At 35.0% G+C, this 27,894-nt stretch overlaps 1 protein-coding gene across 3 annotated transcripts; it reads right to left on the bottom strand.

The window, feature by feature from the left end:
- Positions 1 to 11,269: 11,269 nt before the first annotated feature.
- Positions 11,270 to 27,461, bottom strand: LOC131534415 (uncharacterized). 3 transcript variants are annotated; one of them, XM_058767273.1, is made up of 12 exons: positions 27,405 to 27,461; positions 27,233 to 27,333; positions 26,905 to 26,982; positions 26,555 to 26,631; positions 25,887 to 25,974; positions 19,932 to 20,112; positions 17,117 to 17,200; positions 16,964 to 17,026; positions 16,792 to 16,860; positions 16,407 to 16,472; positions 16,260 to 16,322; positions 11,270 to 13,363 (listed from the first exon to the last, which is right to left on the bottom strand). In XM_058767273.1, exons 9-12 carry the CDS (start codon positions 16,794 to 16,796, stop codon positions 12,376 to 12,378), a joined length of 1,122 nt encoding a protein of 373 aa, XP_058623256.1. In that variant the 5' UTR covers positions 16,797 to 16,860; positions 16,964 to 17,026; positions 17,117 to 17,200; positions 19,932 to 20,112; positions 25,887 to 25,974; positions 26,555 to 26,631; positions 26,905 to 26,982; positions 27,233 to 27,333; positions 27,405 to 27,461; the 3' UTR covers positions 11,270 to 12,375. The 3 variants fall into 3 exon arrangements, with proteins under 3 accessions (XP_058623256.1, XP_058623254.1, XP_058623255.1); XM_058767271.1 differs by lacking the exon at positions 26,905 to 26,982; XM_058767272.1 differs by lacking the exon at positions 26,905 to 26,982 and having other exon boundaries at positions 19,932 to 20,081; positions 27,233 to 27,455.
- Between the last annotated feature and the right edge of the window lie 433 nt (positions 27,462 to 27,894).

Below are 27,894 nucleotides of genomic sequence, written 5' to 3' on the forward strand. Positions count from 1 at the left end.
GTGTTTAAGTCACATGGATGATACATATATTATACAGGTACAAACTGGAAACTTGAAAGATAAATAATAATTAAATTTATATTTTGATAAGTATGAGAAGATATCATCTGAAAGCAACTCTCTGTTTGTTCAATACAAAGAAAAGATACGAGAAAAGCGAGTTGACAGAAAAACCAGCAAGACCAACAATGCTTTTGTTGATAGTCACATGATAGTCTATGATAATGGAGATAATATTATTTGTTAATGTCAACATTTAAAGTCATTTCAATATTTCAAATATGCAAAATGTATTGGCACGCAATTCATAAACAAGAGTACTTGCATTAAGTGTGTTTTTGGCCTTCTGTCAATCCAAAAGCTTTTGACAATTTTTGGCAAGCATCATCTGAAGAATTGGTGAAGATTCAGTGAATGCTTTAGGACAAGTGTGAAGAAGAAGGAAAACGTGTTTCTGAGAGAGTAGGGAATTAATATATGATATACTTGTCAAAATGTTCGCTGTTTGTTTGTAATTCACTGTAATTGTGAACTCGACTGTATTTGATACGAACTGTTACCAGGAATTGTCCACTAGAGCTGAGGCAGTTCTGTCTTACTGTGATAAGAAAACAGAATTTGTCGATTCATCATTAGTTGAAAATTACATCTAAGAAGGTTAAGAAAAATGCATGCAGTCTGTTTTGTTTTTCAGTTTAATGTGTTTTAAAGTTTTTAATGCTTGTAAAAATAATGTAATATATGTAGCTATTCATGTGGCTGAAAGCCGTATATACCAATATATATATAATATAGCTACTGTATATTTTTAGTTATCACTTGCAGTGAGATAGGGGAGATAGCATCTGTTTCTAAATTTATTGCTTAGATGATTTCTAATATTGAAACACAATGTAAGTCACTTGTAGGTTTATGTTTCAGTCATACTGTATATGTAAATGCAAAGGCCAGAATTCACTGTTAGACATTTCAAAGGGTTTTACAGTAACAGTGTTGCCAGTAAGTTACTGTAATTAAGATTTACAGTAGCAAACTGTATTTGATTTACAGTTGCAAACTATACTGTTTTACAGTAAATTATTGTAACAAATAATCCAATTTATCAGTATACTACTGTAATTCATTCATTTTAATATAGATTTCATTAGATTTTATCACTTTTATATAGAATTCATTTTATTTTTACTCTACATAGGTACTACTGGCATTCAATTAAAACAGATACAATAATTACAAAATATCAAATTCTTTGTTTAAAACATTGCATGTATAACACTTAAAAATACAGTCTTCCAATGCTGGAACAGTGCATCTTCACCATTTCTCCTGGCTTAGGACGTTTTGCAGTGCATTATGTTGTATCCTCTGGATTTATCCTCACAAAAACACATAGTCATCTGCAAAACCCAGGTGCTACTCCGAAACGTGGCACCACCTTTGCTCACCATCCACTTTGTTAGTGACAGAAATGTCTTCTCTGAAAAACAAGAATTAGAAATTACACACTTTTAAAAGGCAAACCCCATATAAAATACACAAACCTCTCAAAACCATAGTTGTTCTCTTACCATGAATTATCAGTCTCAGGGTGGCTGGCCGGCATGCCCATGTCTTCCTTGATGCTTCATTGCAGTTGCCTTTAAAACACAAATACAAAAAAAATAAATAAATCAGTAAATCTTAAATTCTATTAAAAACTATAACAAACTAATTCTAAAATTAGAAAGGCAGCTAGCCATAAAACTTGTTTAAGCTATAGCTAACATACGATTTTATTTTCTCAATAGGTTATGGCCAACATTAGCCTCTTTTCCACTGTCGGGCCAGTGCAAGCCAGTGCTTTAAAAGGGGTCGGGCGGGGCTAATAGCCTCAGACCTGTAGCACCGAGCCCAAAATCACGATGCGTTTCCACCGTTGGGCCAGAAGCTCCGCTGTGCTTCACTTAAAGCCGCCCTTCACACGCCTCTATGGAACAACGTCAAGCAACCCCATCATTTCATCAACAAAGAGAAGTTATCAGAAAACTAAATAAGTAAATAAGTCCCTGGAAATATAGCGAAACGAACATGATAAAAGCAGCCGTTTGTTTGCATGTTTTGTTAGATTTAAATCCAAAAGCATCGATTTTTTCCATACCCTTTTAAGTGATACATTGATCATAATGAAATCATTTATCAAGATTGGAAGTTAGTCACACAGAAATAAAGCAATGTGAACCACTATTTCACAAAAGAAAGAGGACAAATAGGCCTAAATACTTATTCAGTAGAGTCTGTTTCTGTTTATTTGTAGTCACAGTATACATCACGTTAAGTAAGAATAATTTCTATATATATTTTTCCATCACAAATACGACCTGAGTAGCAGAGGGAGCTCCCGAACAAAAACCATTATATATTTTTATGACACACGGAGCTAAAGTCTCGAGACAAGACTTGTGACAGATAAAATATGTTACTAAATAAATATACGATTGTTATAGAGAATGACAAGCTGACGTCTGATTTATTCAAGCGGTCGTATTTACCATGTTTAGTATGGTAACGTTAATGGCTAGCGTGCATATCTTTTGCATCGCTTATAAATATTTCTGCCTGGTATGGTGATCATAATCCGCATCGGATCAAGTTATTTCAAACACTCGCTGCTGTCTGAAAGTGAGTTTTAAGCTAAAATTATTTTAAAAGTCTTTAATGCTGGTGTTATAGCTGTTAACTTTATGAAATGATCTGCAGCGCTGACACTCTCAAGACGCGGAGAACCTACGCCTTTGTTCATAACCACTCCTCTAGTCCCAGTTGGCCCACTTTGGCCCAAGGTTTTCGTCGGGCCAGAAAACCCCGGCCGTTGGCCCCCGAGGAAGCACCGATGAGGCACGATCAACCCCCAGAAGTGACAGTGGAAACGCGACTGGCTCTGGCATGCACTAGCACGCCCGCTTTTGGTCCGACAGTGGAAACACAGCTATTAACTACTAACGCTTGAAAAAAAAATTCACATTAGTTAACTTAATGTTAATATAAGATAAGCATTGCTCGTTAAAAATTATTTTAATTCGGTAACTTAATTCAATAAGCTGACAAAAATTGTTTGTAACGACAGCGCAGTTTACCATAGTAAAATTTGTTACTGTAACGGGGCTGACGAGACGTGCGGATCCATGTGCAAGCTTTTATTTAAAGGCATGGTCATAAATAAAGGCAGGGTCGAAACAATGGCAAACAGGTATGGCAGGAACAAGACAAAGAGTAATCCTAGGGCAAGCCTGGCTCTACAATCGGCGAACAATATCCAATGGGGCAAGGCAGAGAGATAATCCAGGTACATGAGCTATAATCCAGTGCAAACAGAGTCCGAACGGCAAGGCAAGGGTTAATCCAGGAAACACGGGCTAGAATCAAACATGGGAAAACAGGCAAGGCAAGACTAAGACAACTATGTGGGCTCTATAGAGTAGCTATTGCTAGGAGAAGGATAAGTGCATACAATACTCGGCAGTGAGGGAGAGAAAGTCCATGGTTTAAGTATGGTGTGCAAATGAGAATCAGATGCGTGTGATCAGTGCAATGAGCTGTGTGCGTGTCGTCAGTGCAATGAATGATGGGAACTGTAGTCCGGAGGTGACGTGCAACAGTTAGTGTAGTGCAAAAGTAACTCTGGTGAGTGACTGACCTCTGGTGGTGAGTGAATGGAAGTTCACAGACCGGATTCGTGACAGTTACGTAGCACACGTACGTTGCGGGGACGTCTGTGCCATGTGTGCGTTTGCATCTGGGAGACGTATTTTTAAGGGAGTTTGCTCATCTGGAATACGTCGCATAGACTTCCTTTTCCGACGTTCCAAGGACATCTGGTGGATGTATTAGAGATGTTAAATATTAGAATGTTACGTCTATGAGACATCTGATTTACATAGCATAGAGGTCGTTCTTAACCCTTTCCCAGATAGCACACATACGTCTGCAAGATGTCTGTTAAGGATCTCTTGATCTGGAAAGCATCTGCTGTCTACAAACGTCTGACAGACGTCTTTCAGATGTCAGTTTTACATACATTCTAAATCATAAACATCTTAAAGACATCTAATAGACGTCTATTTGGCATCTAAAAGGAAACGTCCTATAGACGTATTGCAGATGAGCAAACACCCTAAAAAATACGTCTTGCAGATGCAAATGCAGACATCAAATAGACATCTCCGAGATGTACGTGTGCTATCAGGGTAAACAACCAAACACATTTACTTGCACATATTTCAGAATCGGAATATCAGATATTTAATAATATAGCGAGTATGTTTGTGAATATTAATAATAAAAAAAGGAAAAAGGAAATAAAAGCAATCCATGTGTCATACAGCGCTATTACGGCTGCGGTGTGTCACATGACAAGCATGACGCGTCGCCATGGAAACAATAAGGCTATAAGTTCTAAAAAAACTCACTCCTGGGGCTCAGCTAGAATATTTTAAACTCACGTGCGAAAGGGTTAATTAGACGTTCCTTCATATTTACTGCCATTGATAACAGCTGCAGTTACACTGATTATACATGCATCTACACAAGTATGATAACTAACCCTGATAGCACACGTACATCTTGGAGACGTCTATTTGATGTCTGCATTTACATCTGCAAGACGTATTTTTTATGGTGTTTGCTCATCTTCAATACATCTATAGGATGTTTCCTTTTAGATGTCAAATAGACGTCTATTAGAGGTCTTTAAGATGTTTATGATTTAGAATGTATGTAAAACTGACATCTGAAAAATGTCTGCCAGACGTTTGTAGACAGCAGATGCTTTCCAGATCAAGAGATCTTTAACAGACATCTTGCAGACGTACGTGTGCTATCTGGGAAACCAGAGTATTTTCCACTCATAATGAAAGAACACAACAGCTGTTGAATGATTTGTATTATTTTATCAACAGTGAATGAAAATAAGCAGTCAATTATTTTAATCCTGAAACAAACAAAACAAGATGATTTAAGACGTTCTCCCTGGGGCCAAGTGGAGATAATCCTTAATGTTTTTCAGCCTCTGCTTCAGTTGGCGAGGGAAGCACAGGATTCTTCAAAGCTGCTCCTGTATGTTAAAAAGATAAAACTAGAATAAGTTTAACAAAACTTTTCACTTATTGTTACTTAAATCCACAAAATAGGTTTTATTTAACTGGGTTCTTATGAATTTGGACAATGATATACATAAGCAAAGCATTAAAAAAAAAATTTTTTTTTTTTTTTTTTAAGTTTGCAACATCCGTCCTTCATTAAAGTCATAATGTCTCTGTGTCAGTATCAATTAGTCATTTTTCGTGCTTGTATAGATAAAGTGCACGCCGACCCAAACAAATGTGTTAGGGGATTAGTAATGGACCCAAAGATACAGAAACAAGTGGATACGTTTTTAGAAAGTTTATTTTCAGTTTCCTTATAAATATAAATAGATTTTGATTAAATAATTTAACTGTGCTCTGATTTTGGAGTTGCAGTGATATAGCCTTCGTGTCATCTCCCTCAACATTCACGGAGAGTTAAAACACTCTCCACTCTTTACCATCAAACTTATATTTACCCTGATAGCACACGTACATCTAGGAGACGTCTATTTGACATCTGCATTTACATCTGCAAGACGTATTTTTTAGAGTGTTTGCTCATCTGCAATACGTCTATTGGACGTCTCCTTTTAGATGTCAAATAGACGTCTATTAGATGTCTTTAAGATGTTTATGATTTAGAATGTATGTAAAACTGACATCTTACAGATGTCTGTCAGACGTTTGTAGACAGCAGATGCTTTCCAGATCAACAGATCCTTAACAGACATCTTGCAGACGTACGTATGCTATCTGGGTAGGCATTATGGTCACTTACAGTTAGTTATACATTCAAAATCGGATCCGTTATCGCGCTAAGGACCTTTCTCCCATTTTCCACCGCCAAACCTCTTCCTACATGTAAACAGTTGTTTACCGCACTCCCTGATAGCACACGTACATCTTGGAGACGTCTATTTGATGTCTGCATTTACATCTGCAAGACGTATTTTTTATGGTGTTTGCTCATCTTCAATACATCTATAGGATGTTTCCTTTTAGATGTCAAATAGACGTCTATTAGAGGTCTTTAAGATGTTTATGATTTAGAATGTATGTAAAACTGACATCTGAAAAATGTCTGCCAGACGTTTGTAGACAGCAGATGCTTTCCAGATCAAGAGATCTTTAACAGACATCTTGCAGACGTACGTGTGCTATCTGGGCTGTTGTCTATATTTGTCAGTCCTCTGTCGTGTATGTCTTGTGTTCCCGCTTCTTGTGTCATTATTTGGTCATGTTCCTGTCCTTGTTAAGTGTGATCATTAGTTATGTCTTGTCCAGCTGTTTAGTTTTTATCAGTATTTGTCATGTGTATTTAGTTCCTGCCTGTTTCGTTAGTTTTCGTCTGGTCTACTCGTTATTCCCCCGTGTTCCTGTCTGTCTCAACCTTGCCTTGTCTTGCCTTGTTTGAATTTATTAAAGACTGTATTTTGAATTATCCCCGTCTCCTCGTTCCTCCCTGCTGTGTGCACCGTGACAATATTTCAATGGTGATATTTTTTTTTTTTTTTTTTTTTTTGACTGCAACATTTATCAATTTATTTTATAATTCTAAATTATAAAATAAAGTTTGTCCAGAGTTGAAAAGCAGAAGACAGTTTAACCCAATTAATTATAAAATAAAATAAAAGTAAAGAAAAACAAAAGGACAAACTGTTATGACTCAGGTAGGCTATGTTCACACTGTCACTGTTTGGGAGTAACAACTGCATTTATTTACAGATATGAGTCTCAATGTTCTCTACACACCACTGCTTACAATTCTGTTTCGGATGCTGTCTGTATGCACAAGTAACTGAAGTCAAGCAGTATTCTATTTGTGATTATTACCTCTATAATTATAGCAACTGTGAGTAAAGTATTATCAAAGGTGACGACAGCCATACTACTAAAAATCGTATCACAATTGGCACAACAAGAGTCCAGTCAAGGCATGACTTCATCTGTTAAATCTGAACCAGCAGCATCTTTAATAACTGGAGTAGATAGGATTATTTGAGTCAAACACAGAGCACAAAACATGAAAGGAGCAGAGAAAGTGCTCTAAATTACACATCTTCTTTCTGCATATAATAGAGTTTACTTGGCATTTAAAATGATGATTATGTTAAAACGCATGTACCCAGATCTATGTGTATAAGGTGTGGTTTTAAATATTCTCGTTCCCTTTACTTTAATGTGATTATCATCAAGAGATTGTTAAATGGAGGATTTTAAAATACTTGGGTGTTTATATTTACATTCCAGCATTGAAATATACAGTATTAAGCTAAATTAAAATTATATACAAATTATAGTTATATACAAATATACAGTATGATTCGGAAATTAAATATAGGTTAAAAATGTGTACAGTATTAACATTATTTCTGTTACTGTTGTACTTCTGTTGCCATGTTTATAAGTTAAAGGGATAGTTAACTCCAAAAAAAAAAAAAGATCACACAATCTTTGAACAACACCAGAGTGAGTAAATAATGCCTGAGTTTTCATTTTTTTGGGTCAACTATCCCTTTAAGGTTAAGTCAGCTAATTATAATTGTTACATTGGGATTTGAACCCAGATCCCAGAATTATACAAACTACTTGATTAAAAACCTCTGTTATTAAATGTTGCAGTGGAGAAGGGGAACAACATTGATGGTTCGTGCAAAAATAGCAAAAAAAATTTTCAGTTAAGATGTAAAGCTCATACAGTTTCATTGTATTATGGTTGATGTTTCAAAATTGCCAAATTTTGCCTCCTGCAAGTGTAAACAATAATAAATTACATTCCCATATAGTATTCCACAGTAATAAATTAAATTTGCCTATATGTTATAAACATAAACTGGAATTTTGATAGATAGTGTGAGACGATATTACCTGAAAACAACTCTCTGTTTGAAGATGTGGTCTGTTTGTTCAATACAAAGGAACAGATCTGAATTCACGGGAAAAACCAGCAAGACCATCAAAGCTTTTTTTTTATGCTAATAGTCATCCATTTTACTCACTGATAATGGAGATATTATTATTTGTTAATGTCAACATATAAAAACAGCAATTCAGCAGGCAATTCATAACCAAAAATACCCGTATTGTGTCCTTTACAGTGATTTGCTCAATCCAAAAGCTTTTGACAATTTCTTTCAGCATCATCTAAAGATTTGGTGAAGTATCAATGAATGCTTTAGGAGGAGTTGTGCAAAATATGCCATTTGGTTCAAATGCTATGAGCAATTAAAATGTTACGTCAGGATTTCAATTTTATAAACTATTTGATTAAAAACTTCCGTTTTTAAAGATGGTAGTAAAGGATGTATGGGAATGACATTGGAAGGATGGTTAGAGCAGAGGATATCACAAATTTGGTAAACTGATATGTAAAGCTCATATGGTTTAAAAAAACAAACTGTATTTTAAGTTAGTTTAGTCTTATAAAGGATGAAATTTCAAATTTATTTTGCTTTCCATAACTGTAAACAGTAATGTAATTTTCATATAAATATTCCACTGTAAAAAATAAATAAAATAAAATGAATAAAATATAAATATTTTGCGTGTATATATATTATACTCATGAACAAGGAACCTGATACATAACAATCGTGAAATATAATAGGGCAAGTATAAAAAGATATTATCTATGGTCTGTGCTATGTTCAATACAAGCGAACAGATCTTAGAAAATGAGTTGAAATGAAAACCAGAAAGACCAACAAAGGTTTTTGTTTTTTTTGTTTTTTAAATGCTAATAGTCATCCATGAAAGTCACTGATAATGGAGATAATATTATTTGGTAATGTCAACATTTAAAGTCAGTTTCAGTGTTTCAAATATGCAAAATATGTTGGCACACAATTCATAACCTACGTCCTACATCATCTACTGGAACGCCACTCTCTCATGAGCAGCGTGTACGACAGGTCTGTAAAGTTTTAAATGTTTTTTTTTTGTTAAAGAGAATTAACAAATTGCAGATTCTTGATTTTATTGCATTTTACAAAATGTCCCAACTTCTCTGGAATTGGGGTTGCATCTATGCATCAGAATTTCATTAAAATTGTGAAATACTAATTGCTTTTTTGCATCTAGATAGAAAAAAAACATTTAGATGGAAGCACTTGTGTGAGAAACATATTTTTTATTTTTCAGAGTGGGAGAAAAGGCTGCTGAAGTCTTCTTTAGTTATGTGTATATTTGTATAGTTTTTAAAACTTTGCAACTGTTCATAAGGTATTTTCATCAGCAAGTCACTGGGGTGCCAGCATATTTGTATAGTAAGCCTGATGACATCATTCAATGCCATTCTAACAAACATATTCTCAATTTTTGCTGCACACACTTATATTTTCGTACACTGTTTTGATGAAACTCCACAACACACAAGATATGCTTTATCAATGCTTTTATTGATTAGAGTGTTTAGGGAAGGTATTGAGAAAAGATTCAAGTTTGAATAAGAGATCCAAGTTCAATTTCAGATTTACGTTTTATAAAAGGATAAGATCAGAAAATGTAAATGTATGTAGTACAATTATGTAACTGTTGAGCAGGATGACTGCATGTTATCTCACAGGTTTTTAGCACAGACAAAGGCAACTTGTTCTGAACATGTCAGATCGTTGATGGTTCATGGTTATTAGGCATAGCGCTAGTTGACGGATGTGCAGCGTCAGAAGTTGATAGTCGCTCTGCATTGTTATTACCTGCAGAGGTAGCTGACGATCGCATAGTGTTGCCATACGGATCAACGGTACAGTCAGAATCAGTTAACGCACCTCCGGTCTGTACGCTGTTTTCCCGTAACTGCTGGTCATGTCTAATTATTGAAGCCTGCAACAGATTGCACAAATCAGCGTTTAGACTTTGTTATATTTCCATTTCTAATTGCTGTAAATCATTTTGTGTCTGATCATACTTAACTGACAACTCCTCATAATTTGTATAGTAATCCATCAATCGTAATATGTCACACAAGTTAGGGGACGTCTCTGAGTGCATTTCGATAGCATTCTGTAACGGGTCTGAATGACCTCTATGTACATTTTCAGCATCCATTGTGTATCTTTATATATATATATATATATATATATATATATATATATATATATATATATGTGTGTGTGTGTGTGTGTGTGTGTGTGTGTGTGTGCGCAAAATGTCTGCCTTATACAACAGACCTAGAAATCAAAATTGCAGCAGGCACATACATATATAGAGGCTGGTTACAGAAAATGATATCAACAGAAACAGACATGAAAAAAAATAAAGATAAAAAGCATTCAAAGCAGGAATATAGTTACAAAATGTAGCGATTCATAAAACTGTAACAATACATTCAGAGAAGGAAAATAGTTATAAAATTTAACGATTCACAAAACTGTATAAAACTCATTTTTTTTCATGTCTGTTTCTGTTGATATCATTTTCTGTAACCAGCCTCTATGTATGCGCCTGCTGCAATTTTGATTTCTAGGTAGCAATATATCCAGAGATGAAAATAGTTATAAAAATGTAACGTTTCATAAAACTGTAGAAATACATTCAGAGCAGGAAAATAGATTGCAAGATAAAACAGATATGCATTGACAGAAATTCTTATCAATAAAAAACAGATATGTAGACTGATTACTGCGTATTGAAAGACAGAAAATGACATGTAGACTGATTACTGAGTATTAAAAGATATAAAATGATACAAACAGATTTGCAAAAGACGACAGAAGCATTAAAAAAATATATACACTGATTACAGAAAATGATATCAATAAAAACAGATATGAAGACTGATTACAGAGTATTGAAAGACAGAAAATGATACAAACAGATCGATCTGTATAGAGGTTAAAGTCACATAAATACATTTAACAAAAAAAACAAAAAAAAAGCACTATCAATTTTCTATTTTAAAAAAAATTTAATAAAAAAATAATAATTTTTGCCACCAGATGTCGCCATAGTTTTTTTTTTTTTTAAATGCAACACCAAATCTTACCCCCTAGATCAGGTATCTTCAACTAAAACGGCTTGAGGTCCAGTAATGAACCCTCCCCACCAGCCGAGGTCCGGACAATTATATATAAAAAACAATTGATGTTTTTTGCCAGGTCAGGGAATCTGCAGGATATTTAAGCTTAAATTCAAGACTTTTTTAAAGACCTGCACAAAAATAAATACATTTAAAAAAGCATGATATACAGTTCAGATGCAGGTTTTCACAAAAAAAATAAAGTATTATATTAATTAAATACATATAAATATATTTTACTGCCTTAATTGTTTACATTTTATAACACATTATCTTCACATTTACAACTCTGCGTGTTTGCTGCTTAAAAACATGGATTGATTTTCACACTGGCCTTTGAAATCATTCTCTTCCAGCAGGTGGCGCTTTGGGAATGGCAGTACACAAAGCCCAACAGACAGACTCCACAAAGCAGCGAAGCAGATGACTCCTGCAGCGCTCATATTTATTCAATGAATAGCCTTTTTAAGTTTAATCGCAATTCTTGTCTTTCAGTCCCCACATTTAAGACCTCCTGAAATCATAATTAAGACTTTCTTGTAACATTTAAGATTTTTTAAGGACCTGTCAACTTTCCTAATTTTTGAAAATGCCATTGTTTTTCACCCACTGAAAGTTTCAATTGTCTGTGCGCAGCGGGCAGCTCTCTGCTCTCATCACTGCTGGCACGACTGCACCCAAACGGCTCTAGAGCTGACCTTGATGTGCTAGATATAAATTTGATTTATTAGAAATTAGTGTTTGGTATTTATTTCATTATGTCAAAAGCCTTCACGGATTAGGACCGGAGTCCACTACCATAAAGATTACAAAAGCTGCGCTGGTTGAAATAGAAGTGCCCCGTCAGGTTTTAAATCTAAACCTTGTGTTTTGGCTGTAGGTCTGGGCAAGGCCATAACCACACATTGAACTTTGGGGGGGACCAAAACCCAACGATCTGTCTATATGTCTATCTATCTATCTACAAACACACACCCACACAAAACACAAGATCTTTCAATATTTTTACCCCAAAATTACAGTAAGGTCAGTGGGCATATCACAGATTTTGATAGTTTATAAAATCACCTTTTCAGCTAAAAACTGTCCTATATATATACACACACACACACACACATCACAATAAAATTGTTTTTAGAAAAATAGACTAGTGACCCAAAGTATAAAAACAAATTCAAACTCCATTCTAAAACCATCTCACTCTTCATTACAAAGACCTTCAGATGAATACAATTATTTACAATGTTACATAACAATTCATGTCGTCTTCACTAAATTTTCAATGAAGGATCCAAATATCTTCTTGTGCTTTTCATTTACTTGAATAAAGGACTGGCATACTTTTAGAAGTTCTAATTTGTCCAGTCGTTGCTGGTGTACATGGCAAATAGCCACGTTATTGAGCCTTGTCTGACTCATTGATGACCTTAACCAGGTTTTGAGCCTCCTCAGGGCACTAAAACTGCTCTCGGCTTCTGAGGAGGAAGCAGGGACAACCAGCAATAGCCTTACTAAAGTCTCAACTTGACTGAAAGGGCCTCTCACTTCAGGAACCATGTTTTGAATGTTTTCTGCAACGTCTGCTGTAGTTTGGAAAGTGTACATAGCTTCAAACATGTTAAGCTGCACCTGCAATTGTCTTGAATTTAATTCAGGATACTCATCCAATACTTTGTCCAACGCTGCTTTCAGTAGCACATTCTCAAGCTTTTGCAGTTTTTGGATGCCATCTTGGTCAAACCTTTGAGTCATCTGGGTGTTCACCATGTCCAAGCAGCTGTAATACTGGGGCCTGAAGTAGGACTGGACATTAGGATCATTAGGGTTTCCATCAGGTGCAGTCTGACTGCTGTATCGTTTGGCTTGTTCTCGGATGTGAGGCATCTGAATCAGTTGTAGATCCAGCTTTGTTACTAGATCAGAAGCTTTGGTGAACAGTTGTTGGAAGTGTTCATCAGTTCTCTTCTCTTGCATGCTTTTCTTAACATGCTTCACAGCCTCCAACGTCCCTGATACTGTCTGCTGTTTGAGCTGCAGGCTGGTGTTTAAGCACTCCAAATCGCCAATTATGTCCTCTGCCATTACAAGGCCAAGCATAGTGTTTCCCTTAAGGAATTTTTCATGAAACCCATTGGCCTTAATTGATGTATCGTTTGTGCCACAGGACGCCATTTCCTCCAAAGCAGTCAACACAGATTCATACTGTTTGAGAATTGCATGAAGAGCAGATGTCCGAACAGTCCACCTGGTGGGGCAAAGAGGCTTTAAAGAAATAAAAGAATGCTGTGATTTTGCTATGTCCTTAAAAATTGCCTTGAATTTCACAGATTGGTTGAAGAAGGAGCCTAATTCGTGGACTAAGCCTATAGTGTGTCTCTAATCACTGGAGTGGCAACACAGGCAGCCTGTGTAATCAAATTAACACAGTGTGTAGCACAGTGACAGTACAAAGCCAATGGCTGCTCCTTTTTTAAAAGAGCTTGAACACCTTGCAAATGACCAGCCATGTTGGAAGCTCCATCATATGTTTGTCCTCTGAGTTGAGACAGAGGAAGATTTAGCCGGATCATGACATAACGTGTCATATTTGCTAAAGCCTTTCCTGTTGTTGTTGACATCTCGTAAAGTCCAATAAACTCCTCTCTTGGCTGAAGATCAGAATCCACATATCCAGTGTTGGGCAAGCTACTTGGAAAATGTAGTGAGCTAAGCTAACAGTTACTCTTCTTTAAATGAAGCTTAACTACACTAAAGCTACAGCCCTGGGAAATGTAGCAAGCTAAGCTACAGCAATATGGCAAAAGTAGTTTACTACATCCAAGCCATTTAAAAAAAAAAAAAAAAAAAATTATATTGAACCAACATCATACCAAGTCAATGCTCTCTCAGTGATCAATAAAACTGTCAGTCAAGCAGATAGACAGGCATCAGTTTAATTGTTTATTCAACAGCTGTTCCAAACCAATTTGGCAACATAATCAGTATCAAATACAGGCCGGATTGACCTCAAATTGTGACATAGGCAAAATAAATTTTTGCTGTCGGCCGGAAACCTCCTATTGGTAGTTGGTATTGTGGCTTTATTGTATACAGATACATTTATATAAATGGTAACACTTCACAATAAGGTTCAGTAGTTAAGATTAGTTAACTAGTGTTAACATGAACTAAGAATGAACAATACTTCTGCAGCATTTATCTTAATGTTAATTTCAACATTTACTAACGCATTATTAAAATCCAAAGTTGTTTGTTAACATTTGTTAATGCATGAACTAACATGAACTACCAATGAACGACTGTATTTTCATTAACTAACATTAACAAAGATTAATAAATACTGTAACAAATGTATTTTAATTGTTACGTCTACAACGTAATGCATTATAGGTTGGTTCCGTTGTTGCTGTTGTCTCTTTCTTTCTTAGGATTGGTCCTGGACATAATGGGAGTCTGCTGGTGGTTGGACCGGAGAAGAGACCTGGACTATAAATCCCTGGCAATCCACTGGAGAGAGCTCTCTGCCTCTTTTATCGTTTGCTCATGTCTGTTTGTTGTGGTACTGTGCTAGCTGGTGAACATGTGGCGCGACAGAGTGTTCTCTGTTTTAACCTAGTGTTTGTGATATATTGTGATGCTGTGTGAGCCTTACTTTTAGGACCTTGATGTCTTGTTGACCATGTCTGTAAACTATTTAACTGTTTTGGGAAGCTGTAAGGGGTGAGTGCCGTGTTTCTTTTGTAGGCCGGTTGGCCGCTACTTTTTCTCCTGTTTATTGGGCAGATAAGGAGATGGGGAATTTGATTGTGTTTTGTTTCTTTTATTTTGATTCGTAGGGAAGGTAGAATATTTGTGGGGAAGTTAGTTTATGTTTGTTTATTATTTTGGCATTAGCTCACCCCTGAGATTTTGCTTTGCTTTGTTTTGGATGCATTGCTTTTGTATACAGCAAGAGAGAAAACGGATACAATTGCTTTGAAAACGAACAAGAGAGCAAGGAAAGAAAATTTAAAAAAAATGAGAAATTAAGTTAACGTGGTTGTTTCATTTATGTTACCAGGGCTCGTAACATAATGAAATCGTATTGTATAGTGTTACCATATAGATGTTTAGGCCTACAGATAAGCTATGTTTATTTGCATCGTTGCATGTGTCATTAGATATTAATATAAACATTTCACCAAAATCAAGTTCAAATATGAAGCTTTTGTCCAGCGAATGTTTTTTTTTATTTAAAAAAAAAAAAAATTCCTGACTCGTGTCCCGTTTTCCCCAGTTTTCTGTCATTATCTGGGCGTTCAGTTTTTTTCCTGTTATTTGGCCAAAGTATCATATTATGAAAGATTCAGCGCTTTGCACGAGCTGTTTGGCTGTGACTCCACAACAAATGCTAGAAAAACTCTTCTCAGCTCCTCAAAAACAAAAGAACAAAAAAAAGCATTAGTGTTTTTTTGAGTAAAGAAACCGCTGTACTTAATCAACAGTTCTTTATTTACCTTCAGACAGCAAACAAGCTGAGATGCTCTAAACTGCGCACCGCACTTCATTGACGAGAGAGGCGGGAGGAATAATGAGGTTTGACTGACAGTTTGAGGAGCCAATGGCGTTACGAGCTTTAGTGTTGCATATCAACAGGACGTGTCTCCTGAATCCTAGTCATAAGAGCTACTTTGTGACACTGACTGTCTTTGAGCATCACATTTCTCTACTGCCTTTTTCCAGTTTCGAAAGCCATTTGAAATAAAGGCTGGATCCATTTTTGAAGCAAGCTTTGACTTGGAATTTGCAAAATACTTTGCGCAGTAAAAACAAAGGACACACTTTAATGAAGGACAGTAATGAAGCCAAGAATATTCTCTAAACCATTTCTCATGAAAGTGAAGTGTCTTGTTTGAAAGAGTCTGAGTAGGCATAAACTTGACATTTGGATGACTAGGACAAGGTCCAAGCTCTTCTCTCTCTCTTGCATTTTCTCCTATCTGTCTATCCTCTACCTCCATCTCAGGGACCTAAAACACATTATATACAGCTAAGATGAAGTTTATTAATGAAATTATCCCTTTTATGAAAATTATTATATATAAATTCTGGTCGCTATGTAAGGTTTAATGTAAGTACAAAATTGCACGATTTTCACCCACCTTATTGTCGCCATTCCCTGTAATGTGATCTTCCTGTACTCCCTCTTTCTCTCTTTCTTGTCCCTAAATATATCAGAGCGGACCATCGATTATATCAGCTGTTGATCTAAGATAAATTGAGTGGTGGCCCTGTGAACTCTCACTGACCTGAATGTCACCTCCTTCTGCCGTGTTAGCGTCGTCTTGCCCTCCCTCTTTCTCACTCTCTTTTTTCTGAATCAACCACAGCAAATGAGATTACCAGAAGAAGAAAAAAAAAAAAAAGCTTTATGATTTGTCTGGATGGACTGCAGTATTTTCCCTCATGATTTACCTTTGCATTCAGCAATGCATTTAGAGTAAATAGTAATTAAACAATAGAGTGAAACAAACAGAATGCAAAACAATAGCTTTTTTTTTTTCTTGGTTTAGGGCAGTACATTAGATAAGCTGATGGTATATTGCTCAAGCATTAGCATTCTGGACAGCATTTTCAGTTTCTGGCACTGTCTGTTTTAGCTCAATTTTTGCTTTCATATGTAGCTCAACTCACCTCATCACCTGGTCTTGAACTGTCACCACTGTCCTGGTCTTTTTCTTTCACTGTATTTCTCAACTTACCCTGAAAGTATATTATACTTTTAATATATGAATACAAAGAGGCCAACATGATTTTCAACATTAAACTTCTAAGATTCCTTTGGGAAATCTATGCTTTCACCTACCTCAAAATCATCTTGTTCTGCCCTAAGGTCTTCCTGCCTTGCCTTTCCCTCTGTCTCTTTGCACTTACAATAGTAGAGCAGACCAAATGTGAATTTAAAAAATGACACTGTGTATATATATATAGTGCTAATTTCCTGTTCCTGTCAGCTCACCCTTATTTTTTGTGCTGTCCCAAAGAAAAAACGAATATCTTTTCATTGTCTTTTGAAAAGATTGTCTTTTCATTACTGATGTCTCTGTAAAATGACATGACTGCATTAGCCAGCAAGACAACATAATTACTCCCCCTCAAGTCATTCCAAACCTGTGTTAGGATTTATAAAAACAAAATGAGTAGGCCTATTCTGAAGAATATTTTACACGGAATAGAATAAAATCAGGCATATTACACAAACCTCTGGCTGCTTGGAGTATATAGTGCTTTTAGTACACCTTTGTAATATTTTAATTGGGTGACATGACATTGCATCAATTTTTGAAACGCACTACAAGCAGTTTTAAACTAATTACACTTGAAATTCCTCACTTTAAACATTTTACCTTCGACAATAGCACACAATTTAAAATATGTATAAGTCATAGGTTAAGCTAGAGGCAGGTCATTATAATTAGTGCACAATCTAATTAAAAAGTAAAACCTTGGAATATTTTTTGTCATTATCAAAAATTGTTTCAATATCTGCAACTTACCGATCGTCTTGGGACATGATCGAGAATGGTTGGTCAATTGACACATTAGGCAAAACTTGTGTATATTGCCCCCACAGGCCACACCCCCTCACCAAAAAACTGCGCTCAGTGATCTAAAATGGCATGCCCCTACCTTAAAGTGTCCGCGTTGTACAAAAAAGACAGTCAACAATTATATCTCTAAAAGGGAAAATTTTCTAAAAATGTGATAAATTGTACTTTGTATTTACTTGTTAAATGTACACATCTAAATTATTAATTGTATGGTGGTTTGCTGTATTAATTTAGTCAAAATGTTAAAAATAACTATTTACCGTTTTGGTGTTGTTGATCGATCAGATGTGCAGCCATTACAAAATAAAATGTTTTCTGGTGTAAAATATTTAAAAACATTCAGCTTATATCAAAAAATCAGAAAAAAAAAAAATTAAGTTACACAAATCAATCTGGCTAAAAACACTTTGTTCCCCGTTTGATTCCCCTATAATAGGAAAACTGTTAAAAAAATAGTTTATATCAAATGAGATAAGGTTGAGAATAAACAAGGTCTAATCATATATTTAATTCTAAGCTTTTAAAGGGAATTAATTTCACTCACCGTTGTGCTCCATGATGATAGTAAGAAAAACGAGATGGTCCTCACTGCAGAACACAAGATCCAGGGGGCGTGGTTGGATCTAGATCCAACTCCTCCCACCTTACATAGACCTAAACCTACCCGTCTCCACTCCCTGATCCATAAACCCACCCATCCCCACCCCTAAACCTACCATCTCCACCCCCTGGATGTGGATCCAACTCCGCCCCTTGGATCTTTTGTTCTGCAGTGAGGGGCTACTGAGAAAAACCGCTATCTTTCTCCAAATCGCGAAAGGAAGTGGGATGGTCCCGCAACACGGGCGCTCTTCACCCGTGTGGGCGTTTACAACACCTTGGAGGTCCGCCTTCAACTTCTAATGGTATTGTTTAAATAATGGTATACATGATTAGATTTTAAGGTAAAATAATGTAATAAAGGTAATTAGCTAACAATTTACTTATTTATTTTTTTAATTGTTTTAATATTTTATTGATGAAAATTAGGTTTATTTAGAAAAATATTTATTTAGTCACGGCTAGAACCGAACCTGGGGCCTACCATGAAGCTGGATTAGCTGGCTAGCCAGGTAAGTTTCAGTTTCGCTTGCGCCAACTCTGGGTTTTAGGTACCATGAAAGTGGCTTGGCTTTTAGCTGCATTCATTGCCATAGTAACTAACACTCCACAGCTAACCTGCTCCGGGGCAGGTTATGTTCTGAGTTAGAGAGCTCAAACTGAAATTGGACCAATCAGATGTGAGCAAACTGACACATGTCTGACACAAAAAAAGTCACTCTCCCAGTTTATCTTGCTCCAAATTAAAGGTCACTAGTACAAAAAAAAAAAAAAAAAAAAAAAAGTTGGTCTGGCCTTAATGATAATTACATTATTTTATATTATTTATTTAATTATATGATTTATATTATTATTAATCCATTACACACAAGCTATTTTAGTTTAACAGTTATTATAAATAATTTATTTTAAATGAATGTCAATAGATACAGATTGTATATAATATAAGTTGTAGAATCAATAGATAATGCTTTAAAAATGACGTGACCTTACATGTTCGAGTCTCTATCGCTGTATATTTCCAACAATATAAACTAACTTAAGTTTCACTTGTGACTGCACTGATAAAGCAAGATAATTTATTTTTTTTGTCCTCTTTCATGAACAAGTACTTTTTCATTGTAAATGCATTTAAATGAATCATATTTTTCAATCTTTTAACCTTTAGCAAAATCTTTAACTTTTAACCAAGGCTTGTGATTGGCTGTTAGCCACTGATGTCACACATTCATGTGCACATGCTCCACAAACTCAGGATCAAAGCCTGAGTTAACAAAGAAAGTTGATGATCAGCATCATGGTACCAACAAAGCCGGATTGGAGAGGTTTGGTTTTGTCAACTCGAAACTAATCCTGTAACTCTGAATTTGTTCATCTACCATCATGGTACAGGCCCCAGATGTACAGATGCCTAGAACTGTAGTTTAACTGAACGTTTAAAACAAACGTCTTAAAACAAACCGTAAAATTACGCTGACAAAGTCCATGGCTCTCGGGTTGCATCTGTCTAAACAGAACAACAATGCCGGTGCAGTTAGGCTAAACTGAAAGTCTGAATTCTCTGGAACAAATTTCTAAAAGGTTGTAAAATATACAAAACATTGTGAAATAAACATAACCAACATTAAATTCGAAGAAGAAGAGGGTTGTCGGCGCCGATAGCCTCGTGGGCAGCGCGTTGACATGTAGTGCCGTTGTGCTTCGGGCGTCCCGGCTCGCGGACCTTTCCCGATCCTGTTCACTCTTTCTCCAACTTCGTTTCCTGTCTACCTACTGTCCAATCAAATAAAAGGCAAAACCAAACCTTTATAGAGAAGAAGAAAAGGGTTGATTAGTTACAGTGTTCAATAATTTAAACAGTTTTGAAGTCCTTCCGAGTCGGGATTAGATACGCGATCAAAACGAGCATCTGATCGCGACACAGTGACATATCCCACTGAGCCATCACTCTCGTCTCATTCTACCGAAATGTTACTAATTTTATTTTTAAAATCATACAGAAAGCCTTTTCATGTTTCAAAAACATTGTGTGCGGTGGAATACAATTTTTGAAGATGATGAATAAAATAAGAAACTTTTAAACATTCGTTTGATGCGAAATAAGTTAAAACATAAGGACTTGACGTATAGGAAATTATTTAAACATTAAAGTATAGTAATAATTCAAATGTTTGCAAAGCTTATCAGTTTTCTCTCCCACAATGGACCGAAATGACGGGAGCGGTGGGGGCCTGCGTCACACACAAACAAACAAACAAACAAACAAACACGCACACACGCACACACACATGCACGAGCATGCTCACGCTTGCGGAGGGAGAGAGAGAGAGAGGACCTTATCCAGCTTAAACTAAGCACAAATTTTGTAAACCTCACATTCGAAGAGTGGTCATCCTCTCACGAGGTGGAAATCTTTTTCTCTTGAAAAATGTAAGACAATTTATATATATATATATTTTTTTTTTAGACAATTTATATTTTTTAAGCATTTTATTCGTTAAGCTAAACATTTGTTTATCCCTTCTCATTGATAGCCTATTTTATTTAAATTATTTTTATACAACCAACAGAATATATGCGTGTCTTAAAATTGACCTGTTAAATTTGTTTATTTATCCTGTTATTGTTTTCTCACAGCTCTCCCATACAGAGAGAGAGAGAGAGAGCACCTCAGAACACAACCTGATACGCAGATGGGAGGGGCACGCCACACAGATGAGAAAGATTCAAAACGCACCATGAAATCTTCAAAAACATTACTCGACAGATCATTCATGGTTTTTCCACCGGCTGGACACCTACAAACAACATAACTCAGCCCCGGATGACGTCGGAATTTCAGGCTTCTCCGATTTCCACATCTGGAACTCATTATGAGATCAAAGGTCACATATGGTTATCATTAATATTATTATGAGGTCACAAAGGTCAAAGCAATTAATCAAACTTGGCATTTGCTGGCGGTTAATGACTACTGCTCATTTCACCCATCTATTAATATAGCTGTTATTTCTCTCTTGTTAAAAAAAGATAAAGATCTGACTTCCTGTTCTAGCTACCGGCCACTTTCTTTGATAGGGACTGATGTTAAATTATATGCTAAAGGATCGAGTTTCATAAATATGATAAAAGTTCTGTATGCCAATCCAGCAGCCACTGTTCTCACAGGTGCTATTCTCTCTAACCCATTCTTTATACATCAAGTCAGGGTTGCCCACTTACTCCTCTGTTATTTGCCCTATTCTTGGAACCCGTAGCTCAAGCAGTCCGACAATCTGAAACTATTTCATTTTTCACGTTTTTGCATTTTTCAATTTTTCAATTCTCTCTCTCACCTTTTTGGACTCAGCTCTCACAGGACCTATCATATTTGTTGGGTACTGAGATATGTTTGACTCTGCACCATTTTTTTATGAGTGACTTTTGGGACTTCACCTTGTCCGTCCAACAAAGATGTTTACTGTTAGCTGCTCTCACAGCAGCAAAAAAATTGCTAGTCCTCCTCACACAATGGACAGATGAACCTGGACTGTGCATTTGTTGGACATCATCTCGATGGAACTCTCAACTTCTCGTATACATGGATCTTATGTGAAAACTGTAAATTTATGGCATTCAGCTTTTACTGTTGTCATTTTTTCTAAAATCTTTGTAAATATTATTTTATTGTTATTTATTTATTTATTTGTCTATTAATACAATTATTTTATTATTATTATTATTATTATTAATTTTTTGTGTTGTTTATTTATTTATTTTTTAAGTCTACCAGGGGGTGGGTTCTAAATTTGCACAGCTGCTTTCTGTTTTATACTACTCTTCCTAGAAGAAAATTTAATAAACAGTGACAAAAAAACAAATATGCAAAATGTGTTCAAAATTCATAAACAAGAGTACTTGCATTAAGTGTGTTTTTGGCCTTCTGTCAATCCAAAAGCTTTTGACAGTTTTTGGCAAGCATCATCTGAAGAATTGGTGAAGATTCGGTGAATGCTTTGGGACAAGTGTGAAGAAGAATGAAAACGTGTTTCTGAGAGAGTAGGGAATTAATATATGATATACTTGTCAAAATGTTCGCTGTTTGTTTGTAATTCACTGTAATTGTGAACTCGACTGTATTTGATAGGAATTGTTATGAGGAATTGTCCACTAGAGCTGAGGCAGTTCTGTCTTACTGTGATAAGAAAACAGAAATTTGTGGATTCATCATTAGTTGAAAATTACATCGAAGTAGGTTGAGAAAAATGCATGCAGTCTGTTTTGTTTTTCAGTTTAATGTGTTTTAAAGTTTTTAATGCTTGTAAAAAATAATGTAATATATGTAGCTATTCATGTGGCTGAAAGCCGTATATACCAACACTGTAAAAAGGTTGCTGTAAATTTTACAGTATTTTACTGGCAGCTGGATGCCAGTAAATTACTGTAAAAATGGTTACAGTATTATTACTGTAATTGCATTTACAGTATAATAATGGCTTTACTGTATTTTCATTTACAGTATTATTACTGTGTTTACATTTGCAGTATCTTTACCGTATTTTTATTTACAGTATTTTTACCGTATTTTCATTTACAGTATCAGTGCTGTAGTGTTTATTTTCATGTAGTTTAAACATTTTTTACCTGCAAAAAACAATCAAATTGTGGTACAGCACTGTAATCCATGATTTTTACCACCCTAACCCCATAAAAATCACAATAACTCATGAGAATTAGCTCTGAAAATATTATTTTTAATTGTTGAACATTTTCTTTTTAAAAGTACAAATTACAAGTCTTGATCTCTAGGGTGAACTAGCTGAACAAAGGGCATCACAACAGTCCCCTGGGCACTTTGTATCATGGCAAAACATACACATACTAAAAAGCAAAAACAAGTAAGTACACTAACAGTCAAAAGTTTAAAGAATTCTCTTCTGCTCACCAAGCCTGCATTTATTTACTCCAAAAGCAGTAATACTGTGAAATATTTGGACTATTTAAAATAACAGCTTTCTATTTGAATATATTTTAAAATGTAATTTATTCCTGTGATCAAAGCTAAATTTTCAGCATCATTACTCCAGTCTCCAGTGTCACATGATCCTTCAGAAATCATTCTAATATACTGATAAACATTTATTATTATTATTATTATTATCATCATCATCATAACAGTTGAGTACATTTTTTCAGGATTCTTTGATGAATAGAAAGATCCAAAGATCAACATTTATCTGAAATAAAAAGATTTTGTAGCATTACAAAATGGGGGGGGGGGATTATACAAATTACTACTTTTATTTAACAAGGATGGTTTAAATTGATCAAAACTGAAGATAAAGACATTTATAATGTTACAAAATATTTATATTTCAGATAAATGCTGTTCTGAACTTTCTATTCATCAAGGAAACCTGAAAAAATTAGATTCAGCTGTTTTCAACATAATAATAATAATAGTTTTTTTGAGCAGCAAATCAGAATATTAGAATAATTTCTGAAGGATCATGTGACACTGTAGACTGGAGTAATGATGTTAAAAAATCAGCTTTGATGACAGGAATAAATTACATTTTAAAATATATTCAAATAGAAAACATTTATTTTAAATAGTAAAAATATTTCAAAATTGTACTGTTTTTGCTGTACTTTGGATCAAATAAATGCAGGCTTGGTGAGCAGAAGAGGCTTCTTTAAAAACATTAAAAATCTTACCGTTCAAAAACTTTTGACTGGTAGTGTTAATAAAAATCAAATAATAGTAACAGTAAAAATTAGTTTGTGTTGTTAAATTTCAGTAATTTTGACAGTCAAAGTTGACAAGCTCTCCGATGAGAAACAGCAGGATGGGATTCAGGCAGATCCTTTTTCTTTGTGAATATCTGATTCAAGGCATTCAAAAAAGGTAAATTCTTTCAGTAATGAAACACTGTTGTGTGCAGAGACGCACAACATGGCTTTGTTTAGAACCGTTTTTGCGAAAAAAGACAATATTTTCTTCACTATTTAAATGACTTAATATTAACTTCTCATTTATTGAATTTTGTTGCCCTGACACTTAGTAAAGTCTGCACAGACCATGCTAAATGCTATCTGTTCATATAATCTAGTCATTTCTAAATGTGTGTGTCCTAGAAAATCTGTGCTTATAATACCATGATTAAAAATCTATATTTGTTGCTTTACAGTAACAGTAATCTAATTTTGTCAGATGGGGATATCGGTATTATGAATTTATAGGCTACAGTTAGTTAAAGATACCTGAAGCAGCTGCATTTTGCTGTTTAAGTGCTGGTTCAATAGAAATAATTTTAATGCGCATGAAAACTCAATCTTGATGTGCACACACCTAGCGCCCGCCCTGTTTGATTCCCAGGAATTAATAACTTAATAAAATGTGTAGGGGAGCGCAGGGCACAAACTAACACGGGGTAAGTTGTAACACACGGTTTAAATATTTCCACACATGCTAGCATAACCAAATACTGTACAAATACAAATTTACAGTATTTACTACTGCCATATCAACACTATATAGAGAATAAAGTGCACCAAAATTCAAAAATCTTTTGAAGATGTCGCTGAATATATATTCTACCAAAGCAGAAGTACATTTCTGGCTGAAGTCAATTGTCATCTCAGTTTTAGTACTCATTTAAAATTAGACAAATCTGCTATTATTTTAATCTCCAATCTGTTATCAGTTTAGATAGTTTTATAATGATTCGCTAACTAGCAGAAGACACTAACCAGTTTTAAATTCCAGTTGCACAGATGGGGAACGTTATAACACTGTGTTACAATGTGCCCAGCTATTATTAAACTATGCTATTCTATGACATTAGCAATGCAATTTACACCATTTACTTTTATGAGTTTCAATGAGAAACCACAAGAAGCAGGTGAATAAAGACTGAGAATCGATGTTTAATGTTCAGAAATTGTTATTTCAAGAAATGTAAAGCTGTCCTATGACAGCTGTGTGTGGAGGGAGGGGAGTGTATCATTTCTGAATTTCTGAATGTGTTTCTTCATTTGCGCACTCTGTTTTGAACTACACTGTATATGTAGCTGTGTGTTGCGATCAGGGCCGTCCCAAGCATGGCTGCAATGTGTTCATTGTCAAACTCCAAAATTAAATTATTTTTAATTCTTAAAAAACGCCATTATTTTATTTGAAAAAGTTAATGATTTTATTTTATTAACAAAATATTTTAGTTTGTCTTGTATATTTTTTCATTAGCTCTGATAATATTTTAAGCTGTCATATGGTTATGTTACAACATGCCCCTCACATGTTACAATGTACCCCACCTACTATGTTGTCACTTCCATTCTTTTGAGATAAATAACGAAAAACATACACCTGTAATTATGAAACAACGCAACATATTTGTACTAGACAAGTGTGAAATTAAAGTGTATAAAAAAATTATACTCTGAACCCCACGTGGATTTACACATGCTAAGAAAGTCAGTGTTAGGTTGTGTCCCGTGCTCCCCTACATTAAATACAATATAACTTGCTTTGGCTAAAAGCATCTGGCAAATGCATGAATGTAAATGCAATGTAAAACAAAATGTATTTTGGGTTACCTAATTCTGCATTTCTGTAAAACGGACAGCTGGCTGTACGATGATTCTGCCTCATATTCAGGATCCTGTTTTTGCTTGGAGAAATCTCCTGTAACAGACAGAGTCACAACACCCTTTTAGTGTTACTATAGTTTATGATCAGAAAAAAACTACCGTACAGTAATACAAACATTTTGAATAAAATTAACTTTTTTGGTAACACTTTACAATAAGGTGTCATTTGTTAACGTATTAATTTATATAATACATTTGTTAATGTATTAACTAACATGAACAAACAATGAACAATGCATTTATTACACTATTTATTAATCTTTGTTAATGTTAGTTAATGACAATACAGTTGTTGTTTATTCCATGTTAGTTCACAGAGCATTAACTAATGTTAACAAACACAACTTGTGATTTTAATAATGCATTGGTAAATGCTAAAATTAACATTAGCTAAGCTTAATAAATGCTGTAGAAGTATTGTTCATTAATGTTTTTAACTAACGTTAATGTTAACTAATGAACCTTACTGTAAATTGTTACCACATTTTTTATATTTATAAGCAAAACTTACTATATTAATATATTGCTAGCCCGTTCCTCTCTTATAAAGTAAGTTAGTGGAGAGCAGCCCGTGGCTAATTTGGCTACTTCAGTAACATTAGATGAAAGCTCACCTGCTGTTACGACGTCAATCACAGGAAAAGACTCCAATACTCCTCCGATGCAGACGACATGACCACAAGACCGCAAACTTGAAAATAAAATACAAAATATGTACTTTACAGTGGTATTTCTTAACTCAGTTTTCCTCAGTATTTCATGTTAGCTCGCAGTTTTATTTTACGTCTCTCACTGAATAGGGACCGTCTCTAAAGTTACATACAACATTGGTACACACGTTTCTAACTTAAATAGCATTTGAAGAGAATTGCACTTGCGATAAAGAGGCAGTGTACAGAAGATATTATGCTTCTCTGTGTTCGTTAACTTCGGCTAACTAACTGACATTATTAACTTAACGTACAAGTTGATGTTATCATCGAAACTATGCCAGTCACAAGAAGAGGCGCCAAAATACACCTCCGACGTTGTCGAATCTAGACTAGAAATTTGAAAAGAACAAACAAAAGAATTACTTGAAAATACTGTTTAAAATCTCCACTGAATTGAAACAGTGGTGTTGCCTACTCACTTTACCTCAGTAACATTATTTCACGTTAGTTCGTTGTTAAGGTTAAGTAACGACTCGCCAGATGAACTAACTTGCATTAAAGGGCAGCCAAACCTACAAACGTGTTTCTCGGTTTAATAAGGTTTATTTTGGCTAATATATGTGACCTTAATTTACTCACCAGTCGATGTTATCACCGTTATGGCGGCGTTAATCCGGCCGTCAGTCAGAAAAAAAGGCCTCAACTCCGACATGAAAAACGACACGATGGATGTTAGTTTGCTGTTAATAAGTTAAAACATCTTAAAATATCTCAGTTTTGCATAAAACAGAAATAATATATGCCTACTAACCTTTTTGTCTAGTTAACAGTGCAAAGTGTCTCTTTTGTCCTTTTACCGCTGCTTCCATCAAACAGCAAACAAAATAAATCTCCCTTGCCATTGGTCAGTTTTTTTACTGTAGTGACCATACATTTTCCCATAATCCTTTGCAGTTTACAGTAAAATACTGTATATACATTTTACAGTATCTTAATGTACATAATACAGTAAAATACTGTTCAAATTACAGAAATCGGTTACAGTGAATATATATACATTTTTAGTTATCACTTGCAGTGAGATAGGGGAGATAGCATCTGTTTCTAAATTTGATGCTTAGATGATTTCTACTTTTGAAACAGAAAGTAAGTCACTTGCAGTTTTATGTTTCAGTCATACTGTATATGTAAAAACAAAGGCCAGAACTCTGTAGAGTATAACTTTAATGATTAACAACTCATCAAAAGACAAAACTTAGCCCTAAAATGAAACTATAAAGTCATTTAATTATAGGCCTTTT

This window comes from Onychostoma macrolepis, chromosome 25, assembly GCF_012432095.1.
Source record: "Onychostoma macrolepis isolate SWU-2019 chromosome 25, ASM1243209v1, whole genome shotgun sequence".
NCBI classification, from domain to species: Eukaryota; Metazoa; Chordata; class Actinopteri; order Cypriniformes; family Cyprinidae; genus Onychostoma; species Onychostoma macrolepis.

Coding starts and splice junctions, on each gene's coding strand:
- LOC131534415 (XM_058767271.1), bottom strand. Junction 16,323..16,406: donor CAGAAGGAGGTGACATTCAG/GTCAGTGAGAGT, acceptor TGATATATTTAG/GGACAAGAAAGAGAGAAAGA. Junction 13,364..16,259: donor CAGGGAATGGCGACAATAAG/GTGGGTGAAAAT, acceptor TTGCCCCACCAG/GTGGACTGTTCGGACATCTG.